A 25139-nucleotide genomic window follows, 5' to 3' on the forward strand; every position below is an offset into this window, starting at 1 on the left:
TAAGACAATAGAAAGACTTTTCTTTATGTAGAAATCACAGATGATTACAGTTCCATATAATGTCATAATGCAGAGTGAACCTCAGTTTAGTCACGCTGCAGGCGCTTAAACGTTTTGAGTTAAACTTTACATCTTTATATCAATTTCTTCAATAATTAGAAAGATCTTGTTTTAACTACCTGTTTATTTGTATATAAATAAATTGATAAATTTGTGGCCACACAATGAACTATGAAAGAACTATCACGGTCATCCATCTGTTATAAATGCACTCAGAACATTTCACTAGCTAATCTAAGCATTTACACTGGCTCATTGTACAACATGTAGAAAAGAAATGTGTTATTTATAAAGTCTCATTTCATCTGTGGTCATTCAGATAGAAAGTTCACCTTTTCACAAAACCAACACAGCTTTAGGTAAGCCAGTCATATTACAGAGGCCTCCTGATCACCATTCATCCAGCAGTTTTAACCGGTAGACTTCACCCTGAATGAGTGTTTGCCATCAACGGACCATACAGGTTGATCAAAACAAACTGGAAGAACTGGTTAGCTCACCAGTTGGTGGCTTGTACATCAGCCTGTTTCTTGTACATAGGACTAGTCCAACTACTTAACATCAACAAACATTTTTCAGCAGTCTTCGGTGCTGTATGGTGATACTAAGACTGATATGATGTCGGGGGTCAGCCTCTGATTTATGACAACCCCGGTCCACCCTGGACCAAAAGCACTGTTGAAGGCTTATCCCAGGGTGCTGAGGTTTAATTAGTTGCTGTGGACCAGAGTGACGAAGAGAAACAGCGAGCAGAGAGAGATGGCGCCAGTCAGCACGGCTTTGACCAGCAACACTGTCCAACTGCCCAAGAGGAAGACATGGACAAAGAGCCTGCAGACACAGACAGAAACATGACGACAAAGTTAAAGAACAAAACATAACAATGCATTGGCACTGAAACCATCCATCACAGCTGCAGATAAGTAATGAGTTCAATCAAAAGATTTCAGATGTTTGGTCACCCAAAAAAATATAACAGAACTTCAGTTATCAGAGATTTTTTAATCCATATCTTTTTCACTTTTGTGAGCCTAAAGATTTTAAATACATTCATCCAGATAAATAAAGCATTTTGGCATTTTGTTGTAGGAGCTGTGACCGACTCCAGCCACCAACACAAAATACAGAATGGAAATTCAATAAAATAATCTTCTAGCCCTCTCACTGGTCTCTCATTCTTGATGCAAAACACCAACGCCCTTTGGAGGCTTTCTTGGATTGGTCAGAACATCTGTGTGAATAATATATTTTAATCAAGCAAAGCATGCGTTAATATAATCTGAAGTACTTCTAATGTACTTTTGGATCTACAGTTTTTCAATCCCTTTAATTGCTTGTAATTTCAGTTCCTGCAAATAAAATGTACCTATTATTATGGCTCATGTTGGTGCTGTTAACTACTGCCATCCTGTGGTTTACAAAGTTAAGAGCAGCCACTAGGCAGGTGGTGAGACTGTGGCTGAAATTAATTTTCCCTTAAACAAACACACTGACATAAGAAAAAAAGAAAAGTTAGGATGTGCTTAGCTTAGCTTAGCATAAAGTCTAGAAACAGGGGGAAACAACTCGCCTGGCTCTGTTCAAAGGTAACAAAATATGCCAAGCAACACCTGTAAAGCTTGCTTATTAACATCTGCTGTATCTTCTTTGTTTGTTTCTTCTCCAAATGAGTTCTTTTTCACACTAATAGCACTGTCATATCCCTGAAGACATAAACACTTTTATTCTGCCTTTCTGAGTACTGTATGTAGTATGTCTGCAGGTGTGTACCTGTAGATGATGAGAACATAGGTTTATGTGTGTAAAAGTGTGTGAGACTTACTCCATTAAGAAGGCCTTGTAGACACAAAGAGCCAGCAGCACAGTCACAGGCAGCCTGAAGCTCTTTGGAAGGTCATATCGTGTAAACATCCACACCACTGCAGCCATGGCAATATAATGGACCTACACACAGGCATAATAATCACTGGTTCTGATAAGTTTTTACATACTTGGGTGCAAATATAATATAACAAACTTATGGACAGAGAGAGAGAGAGAGAGAGAGAGAGAGAGAGAGAGAGAAAACTGAGAATGAAACATTTTTAAATCTGTGTTAATCTGAACATTCAGACAAATACTAGAATAATAATATATATCTTTAATTTCTGCAAAGTGGGATAAATGTTCAGTTGTAAGTCAAAGCCACGTGAGGTGCCACAAGCACTTTTATTAAAACAGTCAGAGATCAAAATAAAGTGCAAAGACAGTCCCCTGTTTGCATTTTATTTTGATCCTTCCCCCTTTGAAATTATACAGCTTCAAAACATATAAATGAAAAATGATATAAGATAAATAGCCAATGTTACATAAAAAGACAACCATCTTTCCTTCAGTTGCTTTCAACAGACTGATTAAAATAGAGTCTGACTACAGGTTTCCCTCTCCAGCTTAGCAAATCACACAGCTGTGCAACAAACAAACAAAAAAAGTTTTTTAATCCACACCAGTTCCAAATAAACTGAATAATTTGAACTATTTGAAAATGTACTGATATAAAAAGTGAATAAACCAACCAACCCTAAGACTGAATGGAGAACAGCTACTTACCAAACTGATGTTAGAGTCAAAGCTCATCTGGATGTACTTCCAGTCAAACTCAATCCCTCTGGCTCCCACCCACAGAGGAAGACACCTGAAGAACCATAACAGGACACAAACAGTCAGATTCAATGTTTAGACGTGAAGAAGAATTTGATGAAATAAAACTGATGTTTCTTCTGCAGGATCAGTGTAACTGCTCACCTGGACATGACAAGTTCTGCTGTTGCCCAGCCCATGGCAGCCACCATGATCTTGTATTCTCCTTTACCAGCATTACGAGACATGACAAGATGGAGGCCCAACAGGTCTGCCAGGTCCACTGTTGCCTTCATAAATTCCTGGAGGACACACGCACCCGTATTTCAGCTTCCGCACAAGCTGTTTTTAATATGCTATTTTACAGTAATAAAATAAATCTGACAGAAACGTTAAAACTTAATTTCTGATGTTACTATGATGCAGCTCAACACTCACCCCTACAAAGTCATAAACTCCAGCTCCTCCTTCCCATGTGGGGAAAAATGTAGCTAAGAACAGCATCTGCAGCACAAAAAGAAAACCTGCTCACACACACTGAAACACAAGGAGGCTAAAGATGTTAGAGTTTGTTTTTTATCTGCAACCTCCCCCGCTAAATCTTAATTTTATTCCAGGCACTCTGATGAAATGACAAAAATGACAGATCATTTAATCCAGAAAGGCCACTTACCTTACAGAGTTGGACAAACAGGTAGGTTGCACCCGCCTGGACACATCTCCAGAAGGCATTGTACTCTGAACTAAAGGTTGAACACACAAACACAGTGTTAAATGGAAGGACTGATGTGAACTGAATTTAATTTCACAGATTATTATTATAGGTAAGACAGTCCAAGCAGAAATTATTGTTTTGGGACGCAACGTTTGAAGATACGAGTGCAAAAACAGTCAAAGAAAAAGTCCACGTTATTCTGTTAGACAAAGGTACAACCAAATTCAAGGCCACACTACACAGTTCTAAGAGGATTATGTATCCCCCCCCCCCCCCCCCCCCCCCAATACCCCTGTCATTACTAAGCAGATTATTAACAAACTTTATAGTCTCTTTATAGTCTGAGCACATGCTGTTAGAACATAGGGACACACAAAAAACAATATCAATAATGACATAAAAACCAGTCATCGGTAACTTTCTATAGTGTGATAGTATTTTACTTCCAATCCATTCCTCCAGCTGCTGTATGCTTCTGTGTCTATGACTAGATCGCTAGATAAAAACAGACACTTACAGGCCACTGCACTTGTATGTTATAAAGTAAGGGAAATACGCCAGAGCGAAGCAGTTTCCAAAGTGAAACAGTGTCATGACACCTGGTCACAAAATTCAGCACCCTGGAGAGAGAGAAAGAAAAGAGAGAACGTACAACAGAAGGTCACTCATTCAAACTCCAAAGATATTCAGTTAAGCTGATATAAAACTGAGAAAAGGCAGAAAATTGATGAAAATGAATGAAAATGATGAAAATGATTAATCGATTGTTTGGTTAACTGTCTATGCACTACTTAAAAAAACATTGGTTGTATTCACTTTGTATTGTACTAAAAATACTGATGTTCCATGTTCATGAATAACAGATATATCAGATGTAAAACCATTAACGGCTTTGGAGGTTGTTACATTGCCTCCTGTACATTTTAATACTATAGCTAAACGGACACAAACAGGCTAACACGATTATTTACAAAACTCTGTCACCGCCGAGTATAATGTTTAGCAGGTGTATTTTTCCGTCCATTTACAGAGCTATAAAACAGTGTAATGTCATTAAGGAAATGAATAATCTGCACATTAGCTAGCTAAGCTACGATCCCATCCCCGGTGCAGACACGCCACTACAGCTAACGTTAGCTCACAAGTCCAGAGGACAGTTTCTCCCTGCGGAGGTTAAACACAAAACTATATTTCATCGAGTTAACACATATATCTACACCACATGACAGCAGCTGTAAAGTTGAGGCTTACAGTATCGGCACTTACTATGTAAGAAGAGCTGAGAAGAAGCAGATTGCTTCACTATGGTCTAACTGAATGACAAACGGAAGTACGCTGGGCTCCACCCGGAAATGCCTCCGATAACGTCAGGGCTAGGAACTTAAAAAATGTTCCGCATGTGTGTCACTGTGTGACTTGCAAGAACACTATTGAACAGACATAATACACATACACAACTGTTTTCAGAAAATGCATTTATTGCCTAACATTTTTTACATTTTTATAATTTATGTGATCTTCTATCTGAATTATGTACACCAGCCCGCAAATTTTGAAAAAAAGAAAGAACAAACAAAACTTAAACAGTCAACAGTACATCAGGTAATAGGGCATTCCAGTAGCCAATAGGCATCCAGTCAGAGCAAGGAATGATTTCATATTAATGATAAGAATACAAATGAAAAGCAGAGTAAAGTTACAGTACTAATCTTTTATTTTCATAAATTATTATAATTACAACAAAAATCAATATAGATTATGAGCAAAAAAACTCGTTTTTTTTTCTAGAGAAAGCTCAGTCTGTTAATTTACAGACAAAACAGGTTTTAATATTGTAGCACTGAAAAGCTTTAAACTCTAAACCTCCTCGTGGCTAACTTCATTATCTTCTATCAGTATTTCTTTTCTGTAGCAGATGAAGTTTCTTCTCTCTGAGCAGTCCCTGGTGATCCAGCTGTCTGTGTCGTATTTGGACAGGGTCCCACAGTGGTTCCACTGGGACGGACACTCAGGCAGCATCCCGTCGTCGTCCAGCTCCTCTCCATTCACCCACCACCATTCCCCTCCCAGGAAGCGCAGGCCCAACCAGACCTGAGAGACATAAGGCAAGCGTTCAGTGTCACTCGCTCTCATTTTCATTCACCTTATGCTTGCTTTGTTGATGAGCCGACAGTTCAATAAAGTTTAGAGAGAGAGAGACAGGCCTGTAAACAATAAGGCTGTTGTCTTCTGCAAACAGCAAATCAGTCATTTGAAAGACAATGAGTAAACTTTGCAGGCACAAAGATACCAAATGCAAAGATACCAAAAGTTTAAAGTTCGTTTTGTCACAAAACTGTTATGGTCAAATATTACATTTTTATGTTCAACACAGTGAAAAAAATAAATTTTTGTGTCTATTTTGGTTATCAACAGGTTGGACAGAGACATGTCCACAGTCTGATGTTAATCTAATGTTCTTATCTTGATTGTCCATCAGTAAGCTGAACTAGAAGGAAGAGTAAAATAATTAAATCCTTTAAAAATGTGCTCTTGCTTTTATAATTCAGTTTAATTAATTGAATTAGATTTTCACTTACTTCATTTCTGTATTGAGTAAAAATGACCATGACCTTTTGCTAATGTGTAAACCCCACCCCCACACCCATCCTCCAACCTCATCGGTCGTGGCTCTGTAGATCCGGTCTCTGACGTAGCTGTAGTCATTCAAGTTAGGCAGGCTCAGGATGTCATGGCGGTACATGCAGGTATCAGAGGAGCCAGCACATGGTGATGTCATGCCCCTGCAGTGCACCACGGCCTCCTCCCATGTCTTGTTCTCATTCACCACCACCAGGTTGTCATCATTGCAGACAAACCGAAGCTCTTTGGAGCACACGTTGCTGTACCACTTTTCTGTGACGGGATTAAAAGAGCCACAGTCTGCGGTGAGTGGCTCTTCAGGCGCCCAGTTTCTGTAGTCAGATGATGAATCTCCAACCCAGCTCCAGTTTTGACCACCCTGTCGGTACAGCCCGATCCAGCCACTGTAGTTTAAAGTATCACTGTTATTGTCGGTGATGGTGGCGAGGTTACTCATGATCTCCTCACAGTACTTGGAAGCATCATACCAGCTAAGAATGACCATGTGAAAAACAATTTTGCCGTCTGAGCAGTATACATGATATTCACTTGAACACTGAACACTGTGCCACATTAGATCAGATCCCACAGCTGCACAGTGACTGCTCTGCTGTCCTTCAGCCCAGTTGCTGCTCTGTGAGAGGTCGTCTCCTGAAACTCCTTCTCCACTTCTGAAACAAACAAAGAAATGATGCCTTTCAGAGCAACTGCATTTTACCTTGTTTATACTTCAAGATATTGAAATCAGCATTAAGATAATCGGAAACAGGCTACTCACATTACATTTATCCCCTTCCAAACCGACTCTTCCTCAGGATCTCTAAGTAGGCCAATCCAGATTTCACTGACATTGATTGTTACCAACCATTCAGCTAAATCGTTCACTGTGGTCCAAGTAACTAAGTCAATGTGGTTCCTCTGGCAGTACAGTCTCGCCTCTGTCCAATTCATGTTGGCACCTGGACAGTAAATGACCTTCTCTATGACAGCTGCCTCCAGGCAAAGAGCAGCAATGAACAGGAAGGAGAGTGTGAGCTCAGGGCTTCTCTTGTTCCCCATGATTGGCCAAGTCAACGATGCATCGGTTTGCAGAACCCCTGTTAGCCAGGTCAGTTTGTGGTGTGGTCAGGAGCTGTCACACTCTGCTCTTATAACAGCTGCATTCCTGGTCACTCCCATCTAGACACACCTTACCAGATCCAGCTGACCAGTATCTCCTCTCCCCACCTGCTGTTACAGGAGTTAGTAAAAACCAGCAGTTATAGACTATGTCAGACTGTGACAAGATAAGTTTAAGGGACAACAATCCCTTAAACTTATCTTGACACACATCAGGTTTATCCTAAGTCTCCATTTATGTGTCATAATAATGCTAGTTTCATGCTTGTGCCAATCCTGGGAAGCAGAATTCCCTGGGTTGCAGAGTTTTCCCACAGACACTTCCACTAAGCCAACCTGTTTGTTAAAGGGCTTTGATGAAGGGGTACGAGATCCAAACTACCCATGGAGCTATGAAGGTATATGTCCAATATAGGATGGGAAACACTGGCACAGAGAATCATCAGTGAAGAAAGCTACAGGCACATTAGTTTCATAGGAAAGTTGCTGTCCATCTTGGTTTATTTTATTTTATTACAGCAAGACTGAATGACAACAAGAAAATGCCTTTGTGATTATAATTGCTATGGATGTATATTTTTTTCTTTTCCTGTTTTTAGAAAGGGAAGATGAGAGAACATGCTCTCTTCTGTCTTTTTCTTCCTTGATGCCTCTTATCCTCAGACCCTTCAACATTTCTTTGTATTTGACCACTTTTCATTAGCTTTTCTGCTCCAACCTTTGCTGAAGTCTTCATTCTCATTACATTTTTTAATGGTCTTTTCATATGAGAGAAGATGAGAAATTATTGGATCTGATCTACTTTGGAGTAACTACTTTAATGCTTAAAAAGCCACATTTATAAGTGGTCAGAAACACTCAAAAGGCTGGAGCAAAAGGTGACTCAGCTTCAGCTTACTTTTCATGTCAAATTATAAATTTAAAACAAATGATGAGGAACGAATTAAAAAAGGACTAAGAAAACAAAGTAGACCCAAATCCAGTTGTGTGTGATGCAGTGAAAGGCTCAGTGCCTCTGCATCTGAAAGAATTCAAATGTTCTACATTCAAAACCGTCCAGTCTCCATGCTTGGATGGGGAAATCAGGCTTCAGGCAAATGACTGGATTTGAATCTTCTTAGTCAAGACATGCTGTTGACCGTGATTTTGTCCTGACCTCTGTCTACCTGACTACTCTTACCTTGGTTGCAGCAAGATATTATCCATTGAAACAATATGCATCGTTGTGGTTTAGTTAAAAACGGAGCAGGTGAGAGCGATCTGAAATGAAGACATCAGTAGAGAGAGAGAAAGACCACAGACATGTACATACCTCGTGTCACAAGTGTCCTTGGTTCAAAGTTTCAGCACTATAAAATGGTTCAGACTGAAGTCAGCCCTTTTAAAGTCTATGCAAGATCTGCCAAAATGCAAAACTCTGTGAGTCCTTTTAAATACAACCTGTTGTTCGATCACATTTGTCTGAAATATTGTGTCGATTGTTCAAAACTAATGAACAAATTCAGCCACAGAAAAAAGTCCTTCTGTTATATAAGTAATAAAAAAAAAAACCCAAAAACAATAACAGTTGTCAAACATGTCAAATGGAATTGTGTGGCCATACATACAATTGTATAAAAATTTAAATTAAAATGTGTTTATTGAAGAGCATATTAAAATTACTGATTGTTACCAGTAATGATTTTATCCCATTGGTATAGTGATTATTAAAGAAAAATGTAACATATACACAGTTTATTCTGAATTATTTCAGTTGTTGTGTCTTCCATTTTATTTAACACTATCGTAATTTTTTAAAACACAACATACGTTAAAGAAGACAGACATCTTGGTGTCTCAGCCCAAGTGAGAGAATGCATCTTGACTTTATATTAAAAAGTCATATTAATAGTACATGTATTCCATTCTTAAAACAGTTCAAGCTTGAGTCCATAGATTCATAAGCAGATAAAAGGTGTTTTTCCTATTGTAGTACATTTAATAAAACAGTAGGTGGCACTGCAGCAAAAATCATTATCAACAAATCTCAAGGCTTTTCACTTCAGTTCCTGTTTAGAGGGAGTAACTAGGCCAAGGCTGGGAAAAGCAGGAGGGAAACACTCCTTCTATATTGGGGCAGAGGCTGCATCTGACCGAGTCTTGCTGAAGTTGTAGCTGTAGGTTAAACTATGATATACATAATATCATTGGATTATTATCATTAATGTGTTACTACATGTATTTCCCTCTAAATTAGAATAGTGTAAGTATAATAAGCATAAAGTAGCATGACAGTAAAACACTCAATTAAAGTACAACTACCTCAAATTTATACTTGAACTACAGTTCTTCAGTAAATGTACTTAGTTACAGTGCCCCACTGTCATGTACAAGACATGTAACAGGACACATGGCGTCATATAGATTAGTTTTAAAGAACAGAGGTGGTAACATAACTGACCAGAGATTATTTAGAGATGTGGGACACAATCCATCAACACCTATGTCTTCAACAGTTTAACATTTCTCTCCTGACTGTCCAGCCTCCTGTGTCCTAGGCCAGCAGGAAGCCCTAATCTATATAATTATAATGCATGTGTATAGTCAATCAATTGTTATGAGGCATCTAACCTTTATTAAATATTAACATTTCATTATAAACTAAGTGCAAATAAGGGCATCTGCCTCTAATGTCCTTAGTGGTAGTAGTTAAACTTATAAAGCTTTATAGTTCTTGTAGTCTTTAATTAATTAGCAATATTATTTGATGATGTATGCAGTTATATTTCTTTTTTTCTTCATTGGGTCAGTTTCACGCCTCCACAGAAAACAGTGGACAAATAATAATAACAAGGAAACGTGGACAGCTTGAGGTTTTTCAAATTTTATTTCTTTGTCTCATTACTCTTAAGCGGAGTTACAGTAGCTCTGCCTCTCAGCTTCCTCCTTCCACTGGTGAGTAAGCCTTTAAAACACACCAACAGGGAGATGGATACAGTAGTTACCATAGCACTGAGCCATAACAACACATCTAAAGTGGCAGTGGGAGGTGGAGAGGGGGCACACGGACACAAATACTGTCACCGACCAATCGTCTCGTCATTAAAGGAAAAAAAACAGAACACTCAAACACACTGTTGCTGCTGCCTACGTACACTGTAGTAGAGCTAAGGGCCGCGATGCTGTGATTTTTCTATGGAGGGAGGTTGTGTGTAAAAGAGAAGAGAGGGGGTGGGAGGATGGTTGGGGTGGTCCCTTTCCTGACTTCCTTTCTGGACAGGAAGTGTCTACTCCTTGGAGTGAATGTACATCAGCAGGTCAGCGACACGGTGGCTGTAGCCGAACTCATTGTCATACCTGGGGAAGGGGGAGACGAGACAGAGAAACAGAGAGGTAGAAAAAGCAGAGAGAAAAAGAAAGAGATATTAAATTATCAGTTTTGAAAAGATAAAACTTTTTTTTTTTTTTTTTACAAATGGGACAGACTCTGAATTTTGAAAACTAACCAGGAAATGAGCTTGACGAAGTTGTCGTTGAGGGAGATACCAGCGCCAGCATCAAAGATGGAGGAGTGGGTATCACCAATGAAGTCAGAGGACACGACCTTGTAAAACAAAAAACACACTACAAGTCATACACTGGATACAGGTCATATTACTTAATATCTCTTTGAGTTTTTTTCTGAATAAAATAAATCACTAAATTCATTTGGGACAGGAACTATCCCTTTAAGTTATGATTTTAGTCCTTGTATTATTACCAACCATGTATGTGCTTTACAGTGTATGTGAAATAATGCAGTGTCTTACCTGGTCCTCGGTGTAACCCAGCACTCCCTGCATGGGCCCATGAGCAGCCTTCTTGACGGCTTCCTTAATCTCAGCATAAGACGCAGGTTTGGACAGACGGCATGTCAGGTCAACAACTGACACATCAGCCACTGGCACCCTGAATGCCATGCCTGTCAGCTTACTAGAGAGAGAGAGGAAAGAAAGGGATACTGAACTTTATTGGTCTTTCACAAGTCCCTTGCCACAGTTAGCAAAGGTGCCACTGATTTTCAGGCTGATTGCGAATGTGTTTGTCCTTACCCGTTGAGCTCAGGAATGACTTTGCCCACTGCCTTGGCAGCACCAGTGGAGGCTGGAATGATGTTCTGGTGGGCACCGCGGCCGTCACGCCAGGCCTTGGCGCTGGGACCATCCACTGTCTTCTGGGTGGCTGTGTATGCATGGACTGTAGTCTACAGAGGACAGTGTCACATCGTTTTCCTTAGTGAATTCTTTGGCATACATTTAAGAGTAAATATATAAAAATTATCAAAGTGTTTTTGAGCGCAAACACAGATTTAAGATGACTTACCATAAGAGCCTCCTCAATGCCAAAGTTATCATGGATGACTTTGGCCAGGGGGGCCAGGCAGTTGGTGGTGCAGGAGGCATTGCTATAAACAGAAAGATAAACAAGGTCAGAAACTACCAGGCTACATTAAGTTTTCTTGACATCCGCTCCACCTAAATTTTTTTATTTACATAAGAGCTCTGGTGAGGATGTTTGTATATATTCGTACTGTAAATGTACAGTGCTAATGCATGTCCAAGGCCAAAGGTATGTTACCTGACGATGGTCATAGAGGAGGGGTCGTATTTGTCCTCATTAACTCCCATGACAAACATTGGAGCATCAGGTGAGGGGGCGGACACGACCACACGCTGAGCTCCACCCTGGATGTGAGCCTGTGATATGCCAAGATAGAAAGAACGAGCACAGGTTAGAAACTGGACCATCTGTCAGTCTGTGTGTATGTACACGTATTTGTGTGCATATGAACATACGGAGGCCTTCTCCACACTCAGGAAAACTCCAGTGGACTCAACAACGTATTTGGCTCCAGCACTGCCCCAGGGGATCTCTGCTGGCTTCATACTAGAGTCAAAGAAAGAACAGAGTGCGTTTAAGATGACGTGATTTAGTAATGTTAAACATAGGAAACAAATTACTATAAAGGTACAAACAAGGATACAGAAAATGTGTAAAGTAATAAAGCTCAAGAGAAGTGAGAGGTGGTAGTGGGGGGGTTGATCTTGTTAGTACAGTACATCCTGTACTATCTAAATTAGTGTGCAGAGCCTCTTCGGGTAATTTCATTTTAGTAATGAACGAAAGATATTTTTCCAAACAACATCTTGAGATATAAAGGGTTAAGAGCCTTGGCAAAAAATAGTAAAAAGAGGAGACACAAATAGGGAAACCCTACAAAAGAGGGGCTGTGAAACAGGAATGTCTCTTCTATAACCCTCCTTTGTGTTGGTATTGCCTTTTGCAGAGATGAGGCACCATTATTCAATGGACTAAAACAACAGCCGGTACAAAGAGTGGAGGGGGTAGCTACAGGAGTGAGGCCCGAGGCAGCAGACAGCCTCATTCTGCTGCCAGGAATTCACTCAGGATATTAACGACAAAGTGGCATGAAATACCCCACCATAAAAATGGAAAATAAATTATACAATAATTCAAACTGAACTCTCAGATGGCTGCGTCTATGAGAGAGAGCCCTCTGCTGAAATTAAAGTGATACTGATGTGGGACTTGATGACTTGATGTCCTTCATGATAAATCAGTGGGGTCATTTTTGATATCTGATATCTGTGCAGCAACATCCACTAACTAAATCATCATCATCATGAACACCTACCACTGGAAGACAGAGATGGCATTGCCATCGACGATGAGCTTGCCATCCTCGTGGGAGACCTCACCATGGTAACGGCCGTGGGTGGAGTCATACTTGAACATATAGACCTAAGAGGTGAGAGGTAAATGATGCAAGGGTTTAAAGAGATACTAGGGTTTTTGGGTGTCCCAAAAGACGTATACTTTTTTTTTATTCTGACACTATATTACCTTATTTAACATATTATCTTAACATGACTGCCTAAACAGTCTTTAGTTTCCAGGGAGATTGTGGGAGTTACTGGTAGAGTCTGATTCTGAGCTAAACTAAAGAATTACAACCAAATAACAAATAGGCTACAGAGAAATGAAAATTTGCTGAGTAAAACTCATATTGTTAGTTTAGGTATTGATAAAATGTCCCTTATCGTGTAACGATGGCTCAGTTTTAGTAGTAGTTTTTGTGTCCCTTCTGCAAAATATTCTGTGTGAAGTTTTCTTACCATGTACTGCAAGTCAATGAAGGGGTCATTAATGGCCACAACCTTGATGCCCTTCTGAAGGCAAGCCCTCAGAACCAGGCGGCCAATACGACCGAAGCTGCAGAGAGCGAGAGCGAGAGAGAGAGATTAATAATAGTTGTTCTGAGAAAATGGTGGGAAACTTCCTCAGGATGTCGAACCACTCCTGGGACCTTACATGAATCGTCTAACAGCCTACAGTGATTTGCCTACCATGGAGAGGACCTGCCTGTTACTCCCCATGTAAAATTAGAAATCATGACTTCTTCAACTCCTTTGTTACTGTTCCTCTGCTGCTCTTAAGATTCTATTAATACAAGCTGAACACTTTTCCAATAGCTTGAAGGCTTTTATTGTGAAGCAGCTACAGGAAGTGAATCCAGAGTCATGGGACACTTATTTTCATCAGATCTGTTTAATATGTTGCAAGAAAGGAATGGTACAAGAACATGTAACCACAGTGAACTGGTTAGGTAAAAAGCAGCAGGGGACGTGGTGAACTGCAAATCTCCAACATGTAATTAAGGTAAACTACGGCTTTTACTGCTCCGTCATGATTTGATAGAAATCCTTTTGTGCTGTTCTACATTACAGTTGTACAGAGTAATGTACAGGCACTCTCTCTCATATTCAACTGAGCATACTGTATTAAGGTAGATTTTATGAAAATAGATTACAAACTATTTAATTCTAGTAACAAATGCATTTTCATCCCTCTTCATAACTACTTATAAACCACCAGAAACTGTTGTGGGAAGAGAGAACGCCCATCTCCAAACTATGCTTCACTGACATCCCCTCCTAATCATCCTAAAATCAGCCTGAACCATCCTGTTTATAAAAAGTGTGTGTGCTTCAAACTCACCCATTGATTCCAACACAGAGGTCTGACATGGCTGCTGCTGTTTAGGGGGTGTGTAGTTACCTGGAGGAGAGATAAGAAAAACATTAGACAGACAACTACTACAGAATGATAAAAATAACAGGAAATTGCAGGCTATCCAACCTCACTTAGTAATGTCCTCTAGCTTGCAACGCACTTAGTCAGATAAACAAAAAGTGTATCTGTTCTCAACGCCAGTAATCATGGCAGCTTAATAATGTGCCAGTGAATGCCCTCTCTTCTTTGTCATTGAGTTTAAACATCAAACAGTAGGCTTGACAACAAAGACACTAGCATACGCGAGTGCTTGGACAGAGGCAAACTGTTGCCCTGGCACCAGGAGGTGGCTTTAATCAGGTTAGTTGAGTTGCTGGCAATATACAATGAACCTGTGTGTGTTTGTATGTGTTGCGCTGGTGTAATGTGACCATGTCTAATCTTCGTCTCTGGTCTGAACGTCCTGCTGTATCTCTGTATCTGCGTGGAGTGGATTAATACTACTATAGTCACTTTTGTGTTGGACATTTCACCCAATTGAATAAATAAATGTCCACTTCTGTATTCCTCACCCTGTCACATATGTACTGACCACCACACTGCTGCCATCTGTCCTCTTTCACACCCTGTCTTTTCATTTACACACACAAGATAAAGTGAAGCAACATGCTAGCAGGAGACGTTCCGCCTTAACGTAGCTCCTCATCAAAAATTATGCATTTAAATATTCTCTGTGGAACAAATTTGAACATCCACTTTGTATGCCGTTATTTTCTTGTGCAGTGTCAGCTGTAAGGTCTAACTAACATGACGAGAGACTGGTAGCAGTAGCCTCACAGTACCAGTGTGATGCATTAGACCTAAAGAGTGAAAAAAAAAACACCAAGGCGACACCCTGCTGAGCAGAAAACTTATGAAGTTAGTATAACAATGTGAGTTGGACACGGTGACTGTGGTTGAGCAAACTGAAAATGTGCAAGGGTGTGACTGGCTTTATCATCAGTGACGGAAAATTACAGGCTGACAAACTGTGTGTTTTACATTCACCTCCTTGAGGAGCAGGGAGGTGTTGCATCATGCAGGGACATGTTTAGAAAACAGCGGGCTAAGAGGGGAGGGAGAAAGTGGCAGGTATGTAACGCAACCGAGACTTGTCTGCTGATTGAACAGAGAGGAAGCCTGGACTTAACTCAACTATGTGACCTCCTTTGTCCTCTGTTTTCCTTTCCTTTTCATAACTCTGCTCTCATCTTGTTTCTCCTCTCCACGCCTCCCCTCTCCTCCCACTTGTCCTGCCCCCCCTCCCGTCCCGTCTCTCTCTTCCTTCCTTCCTTCCCCTCTTTTAAGTTCTCTCTAACTCTGCCTCTTGCTTTCCTCTGCTATCCTTGGTCTGTCTATGTTCACAGGGATAAACACTTTTTAGAGATCATGTTCAGCTTCCTAAATTTATACCAACTTACGTTTCCATTACAGTTTTACTAATATGTTCATTTAGCATGAAAATATCTATAAAGTTATGTAAATTTACAGAGACCTCTGTCTGTAGCATGCATCCAAATCATTCATCATACTTGATCATACGAGTGAACTGTAACTCAGTAGTGTTAACCAGCTCGCCTGACCAGTAACTAAGGTGTGTGACAGCCGCAGATAGAGTAAGTAAGGGCAACGCAGATTGTCCTTGAAACTGGTTGGTCGTCATTTTAGACTACTGTAATCTCCTAATCTGATGTGTGTGTCTCAGTTGAGAGCATGTAGGACTGGCTGTCAATCTGGTGAAATGCATTGTGGGAGCCCTTTAAATAGACTAAAGGGGCAACCAGATTAGAATAAATCATCTCTCTCATTTCTCCCACACACTCTCAAACGTGAACAATGGAAAATAATAACTTGGAACATTTTAACCTGGATTTATTCACATGTTACCAAAGCACAAACAGATGCTCTGTCTTGCTGGAAGTGTAACACTATTTGTTGCCAGTCAAAATCAATGTATTGAACAGTCTACCATAGTTTCAACTGTCAGATCTCTAAGAGGGTCATTTGTGGTACATATTTGTCTGGCCTTGTGTAGCATTTTTTCATGTGTGCCAATTTGTAGTACATGTCTTGTGGCGCAGAGCAGCCATTTTGTGTTCTGCTGCTAGCATAATACAAGGTCACCAATGAAGAGAGAGAGAGAGAGAGAGAGAGAGAGAGAGAGAGAGAGAGAGAGAGAGAGATCATACAGTATGACCATGTACATTTCTGTCTTCCCTCTCCTTTACACTTGGTTCCCACCATTACCTATTGTGCATTCACAAAACTCTGCACTGATCTTTCTTCTCTTTTGAACTCTCCTCTCCTTCCTCCTGTTGCCTGTGCACTTCCTCACAAATTTTCTCACTCCTGGGTTTTCTCTCTCTGTACTAACCTCTCCATTTTCTCTGAATAGAGGAGTTGCCCTGCGTTTGCCAGCACAAAATGGCTGCTCTACTGACAAATGACACTGCTGAGTGGCCTACTCTGCCTCATAAAGAGGAATGGAAAATGGGGCTGGACCAAGAGTAGTGGAGTCACATAAGAGATCTGGTGGGACTCAAATCCATTGATGGGGCTCAGCTATTTGAGTTAAAACTATATAAATGTGTTTACTGAGTGTGTTTAAAAAATCTGATTTGGGCAAGTAGTGGAGTTTACACCAGGGCAGGTGCATGTGTCAGTCTGCCTGCATGTCCTTTATGACACACCCCCTCCATGTGTGTTACTGCTGCCTAGCAACAGTGTGGTTGTGTGGCCAATCAATGGGAGAGGATGGAGGGGGTTTCAACAAGCACCCAGTGCTCTGGAAGCAGTCCATTTCCAACACTTGGATGAACTTGAACTGAAGACAAAACTCTATAATTATGAGTGTTTGTAATAAACTTAAAGAAATAACTGCAACATTCATACCCAGGTATTTTGGGTTAGATCCCTACTATAGTGCAGTTAAATAATCCAGTGCTTCTAAGGTGAGTAACATTAGCGAACCTTTCAGTGAACAGTAAACAGCAGTAACCTTTCTGATGCCATTTTACAATAGGAGATTCAACGGCATAGCCAGCAGCTCTTCCCACTTCTCCACCTCAAAGTCCTGCCTCTTTTGGACTGTTGACCAATCAGCCCTGGTCTGGTATTCAGCACACACACTGTGAGGAAACTCGGACAGACATTTCCCAGCTCACAGAAGAGGTATTGTGCAGAGCAGAGCACAGAAATTACACGTTGTTAACTGCAGCTTGCAATCTGCTGACAATCATAAAAACGTAGGAAGAAGAGGCAGACTGACGGCCTGACATATGGAGGGTAGTAAGGTTTCTTCAACATTTCTCTGACCATCTGATACCCATTACAGATTTACCTTCAGTTGTTCTCCATGGAGGGACTGACTTTAAGAGACATGAAGTGAAAGCTCATGATAAGACTGTCATCATGATTATTGTTGGAAAAATGAACTTAAAACAGTGGCTTCCTATGGCTCATGCAGTTCATTTTTGGTCATGACTAAGTTAAAAACGCAGCAATCACAGTGAATTTACTTTTGGTCAGTGAGTCATCCTCAGTAGCAGTGTCTGTACTACTGGCACTGGTGTGAGCGAAATACATGATTTCTGCAGTGCAGCCACCTCCCCTTGCGGCTGGCTGGGCAGTGAGAAGGACTGAGACCAGTCAAAGAAGAGACACTTGCTCCATATGAGTAGGCGCTCCATGAATCCTACAACTTTTTTTGCACCACCATAAGACCAAACTGTCAATCTCTTCTTCTGATTGGTTAGAGAAAAGGGAAGCACAAGCCAGTCAGAGCAGCTTTTGCAATGTTTAATTGTCAGTGAAGAAGAACACCCTGCGACTCGTTTTTCTCCTCAGTCCATTTCTTTTCTTCTATCATCTCTCCAGTCATCCAAATGTCACTTCTTTCATTTAATGTTAGGGTTATTGTCCTCTCCTCTGCCACCTCCACGTCTTTACCTACTATTTCTATCAATTTTTCCATGCTGTGTTCTTATCTGTCTCGCCCTCACTTCTTTTTCTTTTTTTGGCTCCATGAGTATTATGTCTCCCCTCCCTTTTTCCCCACCACCCAAACTAATCATTAAAATTCATGTCCCTATTTGTCTGTCCTCGCCACTCTTTGTCTGTCTGGTTCCCCTCATTTACCACAACCCTACCCTCCCTCTGAGCTGCGACCCATTTTCCTCGCACAAACACCGGTGGGGGGGGGTTGCAGGACAGGGTCGCCTTGCTTGTGTCTATGTATGTGGACTGGAGCGGGACCACTGAGAGAAAGATGACTCATAACCAGTCGACCAGCAGAGGACAAAGACAACAGTTTGCATCAGGTGGTAAAATTTCATAAATGAGACAAAATCTGCTGGATGAGTTGAGGAGCAAGAGAGAAGAGAGGAGAGGAGAGGAGCATGACGCAGCATTTCACTTCTGCTAACACCTCCTCTGATGTCAAGCGCCAACATCTGGCCAAAAAACACCAATTCTTCTTTTCTCTGTAGTATCTCCAAACAGTCTTAAAGGAGTGTTTGACAGTGTGTGAAGTCAGTCACTTGATATGAGCCCTTACATGGAGCTGAGTTTTGGAGGAACACTGTACATCTTTCCAACAGTATCAAGGTTCACATACAGACAGGACACAAACTAAACCATTCATGTAATTCATTACGGTGTACACACTGGCTGTTACAGTTTAAGAGAAAAAGTACCACTTGAAAACCTATGTCCATGTGAAGAGAGGCTACGTTTAAACTGCAAGCTAATGAATGAACTCACTGACTCTGGCCTCACTTTTCCTGCCCTCTATGGCACTCCCCCAGCCTTCCTCTTTCGTCTGCCCTTCTTTCAGTGTCTCTTGCCTATTCAAACCTCCTTCTAGTTCTCTATTCCTCTGTCCCACCCTCCTTTTCTCCAGTGTTTTTCCATTACAGGAGGCTGATTGGCTAGATGCCACAGAGACTATCCACTTAGGTCACATTTTCTCTTCTTGCCCGCCTTATAATAAAAAACAAAAAACCCTAAGTATAGACAGTAATACACTCCTAACTTTCTATATTGTCTGTGACTTAAGGAACTTCGGTTCTGCTCATCTCTTCTTTCTTCCTCTCCTTAGCTGTATACCTGCTTCTTTCCTTTTTATAGTCTCATCACTGAGGCAATGTCACTTTGCTGCTGTAAACTAGTCAGTTAAATGTCCAATACCATCATATCACCAGTGCACACACACAACACCACAGGCTGTGTCCTACTCAGCAGGCATGGCCTCCTGCTGACAGGGACAGACAGACAAGACATCCACTGTTTCTATGAGACATTTCATCAGAGACAATTAACATGACGAGCAGCCTGTAAATGTATAAATAGTGAAGTGGTGATAGCTTTATGTATTCCTCCAATTAAATACACAAAAACAGACCTGAGTTAATGAAATTAACATGTACACACACACACACACACACAATCATGAATTAGTATCAAATATGTATGTATATGTATATGTATCAAACTGCAGAGGACTCAATACGAGTGACACGTGACCACAGAGGTAATGCTGGACCACAAACACACACAAACACACACACACACACACACACACACACACACACACACACACACACACACACACACACACACACACACAGCCTATAGCCCTATGAGCCTGAGATGACAGATACCCTTCTTAAGGTCGTGGTCCTGTCTATACCCTCCTCTCTCCACCTCTTCACGTGGTGTGAGTAACCTCCCTCATATCATTCTAGCTATGTAAATATCTGTATCTTTAAATAACCACAAGACATAAAAAGGGCAAGACAAAACGGCTTTGTTCTACAAGTAGGGGCCACTAGTGTATGTACTTCCCTGCTGTAGGGTTTATTTCCTAAAACTGGCAACGGTTAGACACACTGCTGAGTCACTCTGGAGTTCCTTCTCTCTTACACACATCCTGGACAAGATGGCTGGTTGACAAGTCAGCTGCATAGAAATATCGAGAGGGACACTCATACTAACCACAGCCTAGAAACAACCACACTACCTTTAAGTGGAAAACGTGTGTCAATCTAGGAAAAACAACTCATAACAACCTCAAGAGGGACAAATGACTAAAACCTGTATGTAAATTAATCTCATGAAAAAACTGACTTTGAGTGACAGTGATAACCCACAAACTGAGGGATGCAGTACACTAATGTGTGTTGATTTTCAACCCAGGCAGCGTGACCTGATGTGTGCACCAGAGAGAAAAGGGAAATTCTCTGACATGGTCAAAATGAGTAACATCCAGACACTAATCCAAAGCATTTATACTTCTTATGGTAAGCACCCAAGAACCCAGTTCACATCTATTACCAGTGTCATAGAGAACCTATGGTCTCGTGAGTAACATGGCTGTCCTTGTTAGGATGGAATAACATGTCCTGTGTGTTGTTAGTGTGCTCCGGCTAATGTCACTAAGAGTTTACTTCTTGCTCAGCAAAGGTCCGACATGTCAGTCACACAGTCACTGACATTTACATTTCAGATATTTAGCTGACACCTGATCCACAGCATTCATAGGAGCAGAATCCGTGTCAAGTACGAGACATGACAAGCAAACTGCTTCTGTGAACTACATGGAATTAATATCCCTGTGTGAAAAAATAATAATAAAATAGTGATACAGGCACATTTTTTACCATTGGCCTATCATGTTATATCAATATGGCATTTAACCACAGAAAGTGTACCGACAAAACTAGAAAACTAATTTTAATACTGAAATTTATTACAATCACTGTCAATTGTAAAATATTCACAGAGACTAGATGTTGGATAAAGACAAGGCTGTTTTATTTTAAAGTTATATATGTGCTGTGTGGAGAAATGAATCTTGCGGGCACATATAAGCATAAATCATGTTCATTGAAAACATGCCATAACTATTATCCGCCATTGCATGGCACAAGACTGCTAATTTTCTTTTAAAACTATGGCATTAGGGCCTTAAAATCCAGCCAACTCATTGACTATAGTGCTAAGGGGCCTGTTATTAATAACCTTCAATTATCCCAAGCTATGATGAGTGACTCTCTGTCTGCAAGTCCAGTATGGATAACTTGTTTCAAGTCGATAAGGAGTTTGAAACTAAAGATTAAAAGCTGGTCAGCATCACTACAGCAGCTCTGGGCCTGCTGTGACCTTCCTCAGCTGGAGTGATGACCTTCATCGGTGAGACAAGGCCAGACATGGCTGCATCGTACCACACTTACATAAAATGACTGAAATTAACTGCAAACAAATACTGACTGCCATAATTAATGATGCAGTGTTATGTACAATCCTTTTGCTGGTGTGAATATAAATAATACTGGACATTAAAAGAGATAATGAGAGACATTAGCGTCCAAGATTTTTTGCACAGCAGGTCTATATGGCTTCCAAGCTTTGCCATATTGATTTTGCAAGATTAAAAAAAAATCTCCCCCATTATTTTTTTCCTACTGAACACGGTTGACTATTCAGATTTTTAATTAAACCCTTATTGCACTTACATACCCTATAGCTGTTTTACAGGCCTAATAAATTACAGATGAGGGTTAACTGTGTCGTGTAAAAACAAAAAACGCTGGCCTCTTTCCAAACTGCATCAACAGGTCTGTCGACTCTGGAGTCAAACTGCGGCAGAATCATGCGACTCCGCACCGCCTCTCTGCCCTTCAAATGCATCACAGGAAGGCTTTCACCACCACGCTTTCATCTTTCGACATGAGATGAAACCGAGGTTATTCATTTGTCCCGTTTCGTTTCTTGCTTCACTACGAGCTCTGTTTCCCCGTCATTGCGAGAGTACAATTCATCTCTGAAATCTAATGGCGCAACGACGACAGACTTCATCATGAGGACAAGGGGAGGCACGTAGCTTCACCTCTATTCACGTACACTCCTTCATCCCGTATACCAGCTTCATTACAGCTCAATGCACCACTGCAGCGGCAGTACACAGTCGGGTTTTACTGTAATCACATTTACTTATCACCTTCTACCTACAGAGGCTATCGTTAAGTATTCTGTTGCGATAAACGCTGTAATATATATTTTCTGTATTGGGTTACGTAACATGGAGACTAATCCACTTCCGCAAAGATGCAGCACTGGGAGCTGCTAATGTCACGTCACCCGCTCAGTAGGACGATTTAGCTTCAGATGAATGAATTATATGTTATGAATGGGCCATCGTTAAAATATACAGATTTTCAGACCATTCCTTATCATTTTAACACCTCGGGGAGTTTGCAGCTTTAGTGGAAATTGGTGTAAGCTAAATGATGCAACGAAACGACTGAAGCAGAAGGCATTACACAACAACCAGCGTCTCCTCAAACTGCAAGGCCAAGGCTGCATCCCCTCCCATCCTCGCCTTTCTCTTCCTGTACCATTAACGCGTGTATCCTGCGAAAGAGACTGATTTTTTTTTTTACCCTAACGCTTTATGAGCTTTGAGCTGTCCCAAAATTAATCATATAGTTTAGTAAACGCCAGCCTCAGGAAAAATATGCGACAAGTTTTCACGGTAAAGCTGAATAACTGTAGACGACCAAGCGGATGTGTGCACTGACAGATAAGCTAGCACTTGAAACTTTAGTGAAGGCTCAATCGTGTGAAGCGCCCCCATTTTAGATAATTTAGATAAATATGTGTGTCCCTGTTGTTACAGGAGCCTGTGCACGGTGAAGGTGTAACTGGGTGCAGCAGCTTACCTCACGGCTGATACTTCTGGAGTCGGTCTGCGTAATCCTCAGTGCCGCCTTCCGTTTTTATACAAGACACGTGCCTCGGGGAGCCTGGTCGCCCTAGCGACGTGACGTCACGTCATCCTTTGCTGCTAGGATCCATTCGGATAACTAGGGGTATTAAACACCGGTCTGGTTAACGGCTTATTCACACAACGTGTTCATATGTTGGACCTAAGGGGTGTGTCCACGATGAACGGTAATACTGACCAGAAAAAAAGACAGACACAGACAGAGGAGAGACGCTGAGAAACACTGGCAGGATGCCAGCGTGGAAGTGGTGGAGAATGATGAAGCATTTTGTCATGTCCCCACGCACAGAGCTGGACACGTGGATGTGATGAAACATCCTGGAAACATAGCATGATGCATGTAATAAATGCAGACAGAAAACCACGGTAACAGCTACAGATCACAGAGGCCAGATTTCATGTAACTGACAGCCTGGTCACACTGCATGTGGCAGAGACATGTTGGACTGCATGGTCTATACAGGCAAATGTTTTATAACCAGGCCTCCACTGTGCATTGATCTGTTTAGGACCGCAGACTGGTCCCCTATGGATGCAGTGTGTGTGTGTGTATATGTGTGTATACACATGTATGGATGGATGCAGCACTGTTATGTAAGAAGTCATGAAACTACCAGTCACGTTCCCATGGAGACAGGCTGCTTAATTGGCATGATGAATTGCGTGTTTGCAAATACCACAGTAAAAAATATCTCTAAAGTATACATATTTATATATTAATTTAAAAATTATACACGTTCAAATAGGCCCTCGTTGAATTGTTCTATTCTTTAATTTTCTATTCTATACCTCTCCTCTTTCCTCCCTCTCCTCTCCTCATGTCCCATCACGTGTCAGACTGAGAAAAAGCCTACGTGAGGGATGATGCGTACGGCAGTGTAACATGGGAAATCCCTGTAGTGCAGTGCAAGTAGGAAGGACGACTCTTGTGATTTGCACACATTTCCCCTTTTGAATTTCGTCATCTCCGATTAGAGTTTGATTTCCGCATTATGAAGAGAGACTGGGTTATATATTTTACCAAGGTGGGCTGCTCCCATTTTAATTTTAATCACATAACTGGTTTAGTTTTTTATTTTATTTTTTATTTCTCAGAGGTCAATATATAAAGCATCATTTGTATGGAGAGGGTACTATCCAGACCCGTTCCACACCCTTACGGGATCAACAGCGCCATCTATCTAAATCCACAACCATAAATCATTTATGCACAAGTCGGCAACTTACAGAGAACATGATCAAGTTCAGGTCATTCTCGTAATTTGTTTAAAATCTTAAAACGTGGCCATGTCGTGTGTGTGTGTGTGTGTGTGTGTGTGTGTGTGTGTGTGTGTGTGTGTGTATATATATATATATCGTACTATGTAGTATTTTGTATAAGTGGTAATTTGTAACTCTAAACCCACTGAAAAGCAGAAGTTAAACAATGGCGCCATCTCCTGACAAACTACCATTCTACACACCAGGATTGGTGTGCAGTCTTCCTGTCTATTTTAGAAGTTCAAACAAGACAAATAAGAACTGAAATTTTATTCATGTTTATTTTTTAGGGCATTTCAAAGTCTGTGCTTTGTGTCTAATAAGACTCTTTGACACCTCTGTTACTGACTGTCAACATTGTCTGGACAATGAACTACATGCAGCATGAAGAAGGTTTTAGGATGATTTTGTGGAGGACCTCTGTTTATTTTCACAGCAGAACTCCTATGTTTGTGGTGCTCACTGCAGTGGAAACACATTATTTTATCCGTGAAAAATACTGGAAAGTGTTCAGATTGGCAAAGACAGCAAGCTGTTGCAAAAGCAGTAACTGCTGAACCTATCATTATGTTTGATCTGACCGTGCAGTGGGTCTCACCACTACGAAGAGGCCCTGCTGTAACACTACACTGCTCTGTACAACGCAAGGGAGGTGAAAGGGACGCTGATGCAACAAACAGTGCAGGGAAGTGTGGAAAACCAATAGAACAGGAATAGACGGTGAGTGCTATATAGTAAATGTTGGACTGGATGCTGTTGTCAGTGTCTGGAGGCACTGGTCACATGGTGGTCCGGGTGTTATTAAGTTAGAATAATCATGTTGTGAAGCCAAGTGAAGCAGCTCCATAGTATATTAAAGTTCAAAGA

General features: G+C 41.0%; 3 protein-coding genes across 3 annotated transcripts; all 3 read right to left on the reverse strand.

The window, feature by feature from the left end:
* tmem147 (transmembrane protein 147) lies at positions 1–4746 on the reverse strand. Its single transcript, XM_041045438.1, has 8 exons — positions 4661–4746; positions 3912–4014; positions 3353–3422; positions 3118–3183; positions 2845–2981; positions 2650–2734; positions 1883–2004; positions 1–891 (listed from the first exon to the last, which is right to left on the reverse strand). The coding sequence occupies exons 2-8, from the start codon at positions 3986–3988 to the stop codon at positions 771–773; spliced, it is 678 nt and encodes a 225-aa protein (XP_040901372.1). The 5' UTR covers positions 3989–4014; positions 4661–4746; the 3' UTR covers positions 1–770.
* Positions 4747–4911: 165 nt separating this feature from the next.
* LOC121186302 (secretory phospholipase A2 receptor-like) lies at positions 4912–7051 on the reverse strand. Its single transcript, XM_041044991.1, has 3 exons — positions 6795–7051; positions 6051–6687; positions 4912–5485 (listed from the first exon to the last, which is right to left on the reverse strand). The coding sequence occupies exons 1-3, from the start codon at positions 6965–6967 to the stop codon at positions 5252–5254; spliced, it is 1044 nt and encodes a 347-aa protein (XP_040900925.1). The 5' UTR covers positions 6968–7051; the 3' UTR covers positions 4912–5251.
* A 2931-nt stretch (positions 7052–9982) lies between these two features.
* gapdhs (glyceraldehyde-3-phosphate dehydrogenase, spermatogenic) lies at positions 9983–23040 on the reverse strand. Its single transcript, XM_041044027.1, has 11 exons — positions 22948–23040; positions 14174–14233; positions 13291–13387; positions 12810–12916; positions 11950–12040; positions 11732–11850; positions 11477–11558; positions 11206–11357; positions 10924–11086; positions 10621–10718; positions 9983–10471 (listed from the first exon to the last, which is right to left on the reverse strand). The coding sequence occupies exons 2-11, from the start codon at positions 14200–14202 to the stop codon at positions 10402–10404; spliced, it is 1008 nt and encodes a 335-aa protein (XP_040899961.1). The 5' UTR covers positions 14203–14233; positions 22948–23040; the 3' UTR covers positions 9983–10401.
* Positions 23041–25139: the final 2099 nt, after the last annotated feature.

Source organism: Toxotes jaculatrix, chromosome 8 (assembly GCF_017976425.1).
Source record: "Toxotes jaculatrix isolate fToxJac2 chromosome 8, fToxJac2.pri, whole genome shotgun sequence".
Classification (NCBI taxonomy): Eukaryota; Metazoa; Chordata; class Actinopteri; family Toxotidae; genus Toxotes; species Toxotes jaculatrix.

Coding starts and splice junctions, on each gene's coding strand:
- tmem147 (XM_041045438.1), bottom strand. CDS start 3,988: ATGACACTGTTTCACTTTGGAAACTGCTTCGCTCTGGCGTATTTCCCT. Junction 2,982..3,117: donor GAGTTTATGACTTTGTAGGG/GTGAGTGTTGAG, acceptor TGTGTCCTCCAG/GAATTTATGAAGGCAACAGT. Junction 2,005..2,649: donor TTGACTCTAACATCAGTTTG/GTAAGTAGCTGT, acceptor GCCTGTGTGTAG/GTCCATTATATTGCCATGGC.
- LOC121186302 (XM_041044991.1), bottom strand. CDS start 6,967: ATGAATTGGACAGAGGCGAGACTGTACTGCCAGAGGAACCACATTGAC. Junction 6,688..6,794: donor TGGAAGGGGATAAATGTAAT/GTGAGTAGCCTG, acceptor TGTTTGTTTCAG/AAGTGGAGAAGGAGTTTCAG. Junction 5,486..6,050: donor ACAGAGCCACGACCGATGAG/GTTGGAGGATGG, acceptor TATGTCTCTCAG/GTCTGGTTGGGCCTGCGCTT.
- gapdhs (XM_041044027.1), bottom strand. CDS start 14,202: ATGTCAGACCTCTGTGTTGGAATCAATGG. Junction 12,041..12,809: donor GCCATCTCTGTCTTCCAGTG/GTAGGTGTTCAT, acceptor CTTTGACTCTAG/TATGAAGCCAGCAGAGATCC. Junction 11,559..11,731: donor TCCTCTATGACCATCGTCAG/GTAACATACCTT, acceptor TTCTGTTTATAG/CAATGCCTCCTGCACCACCA.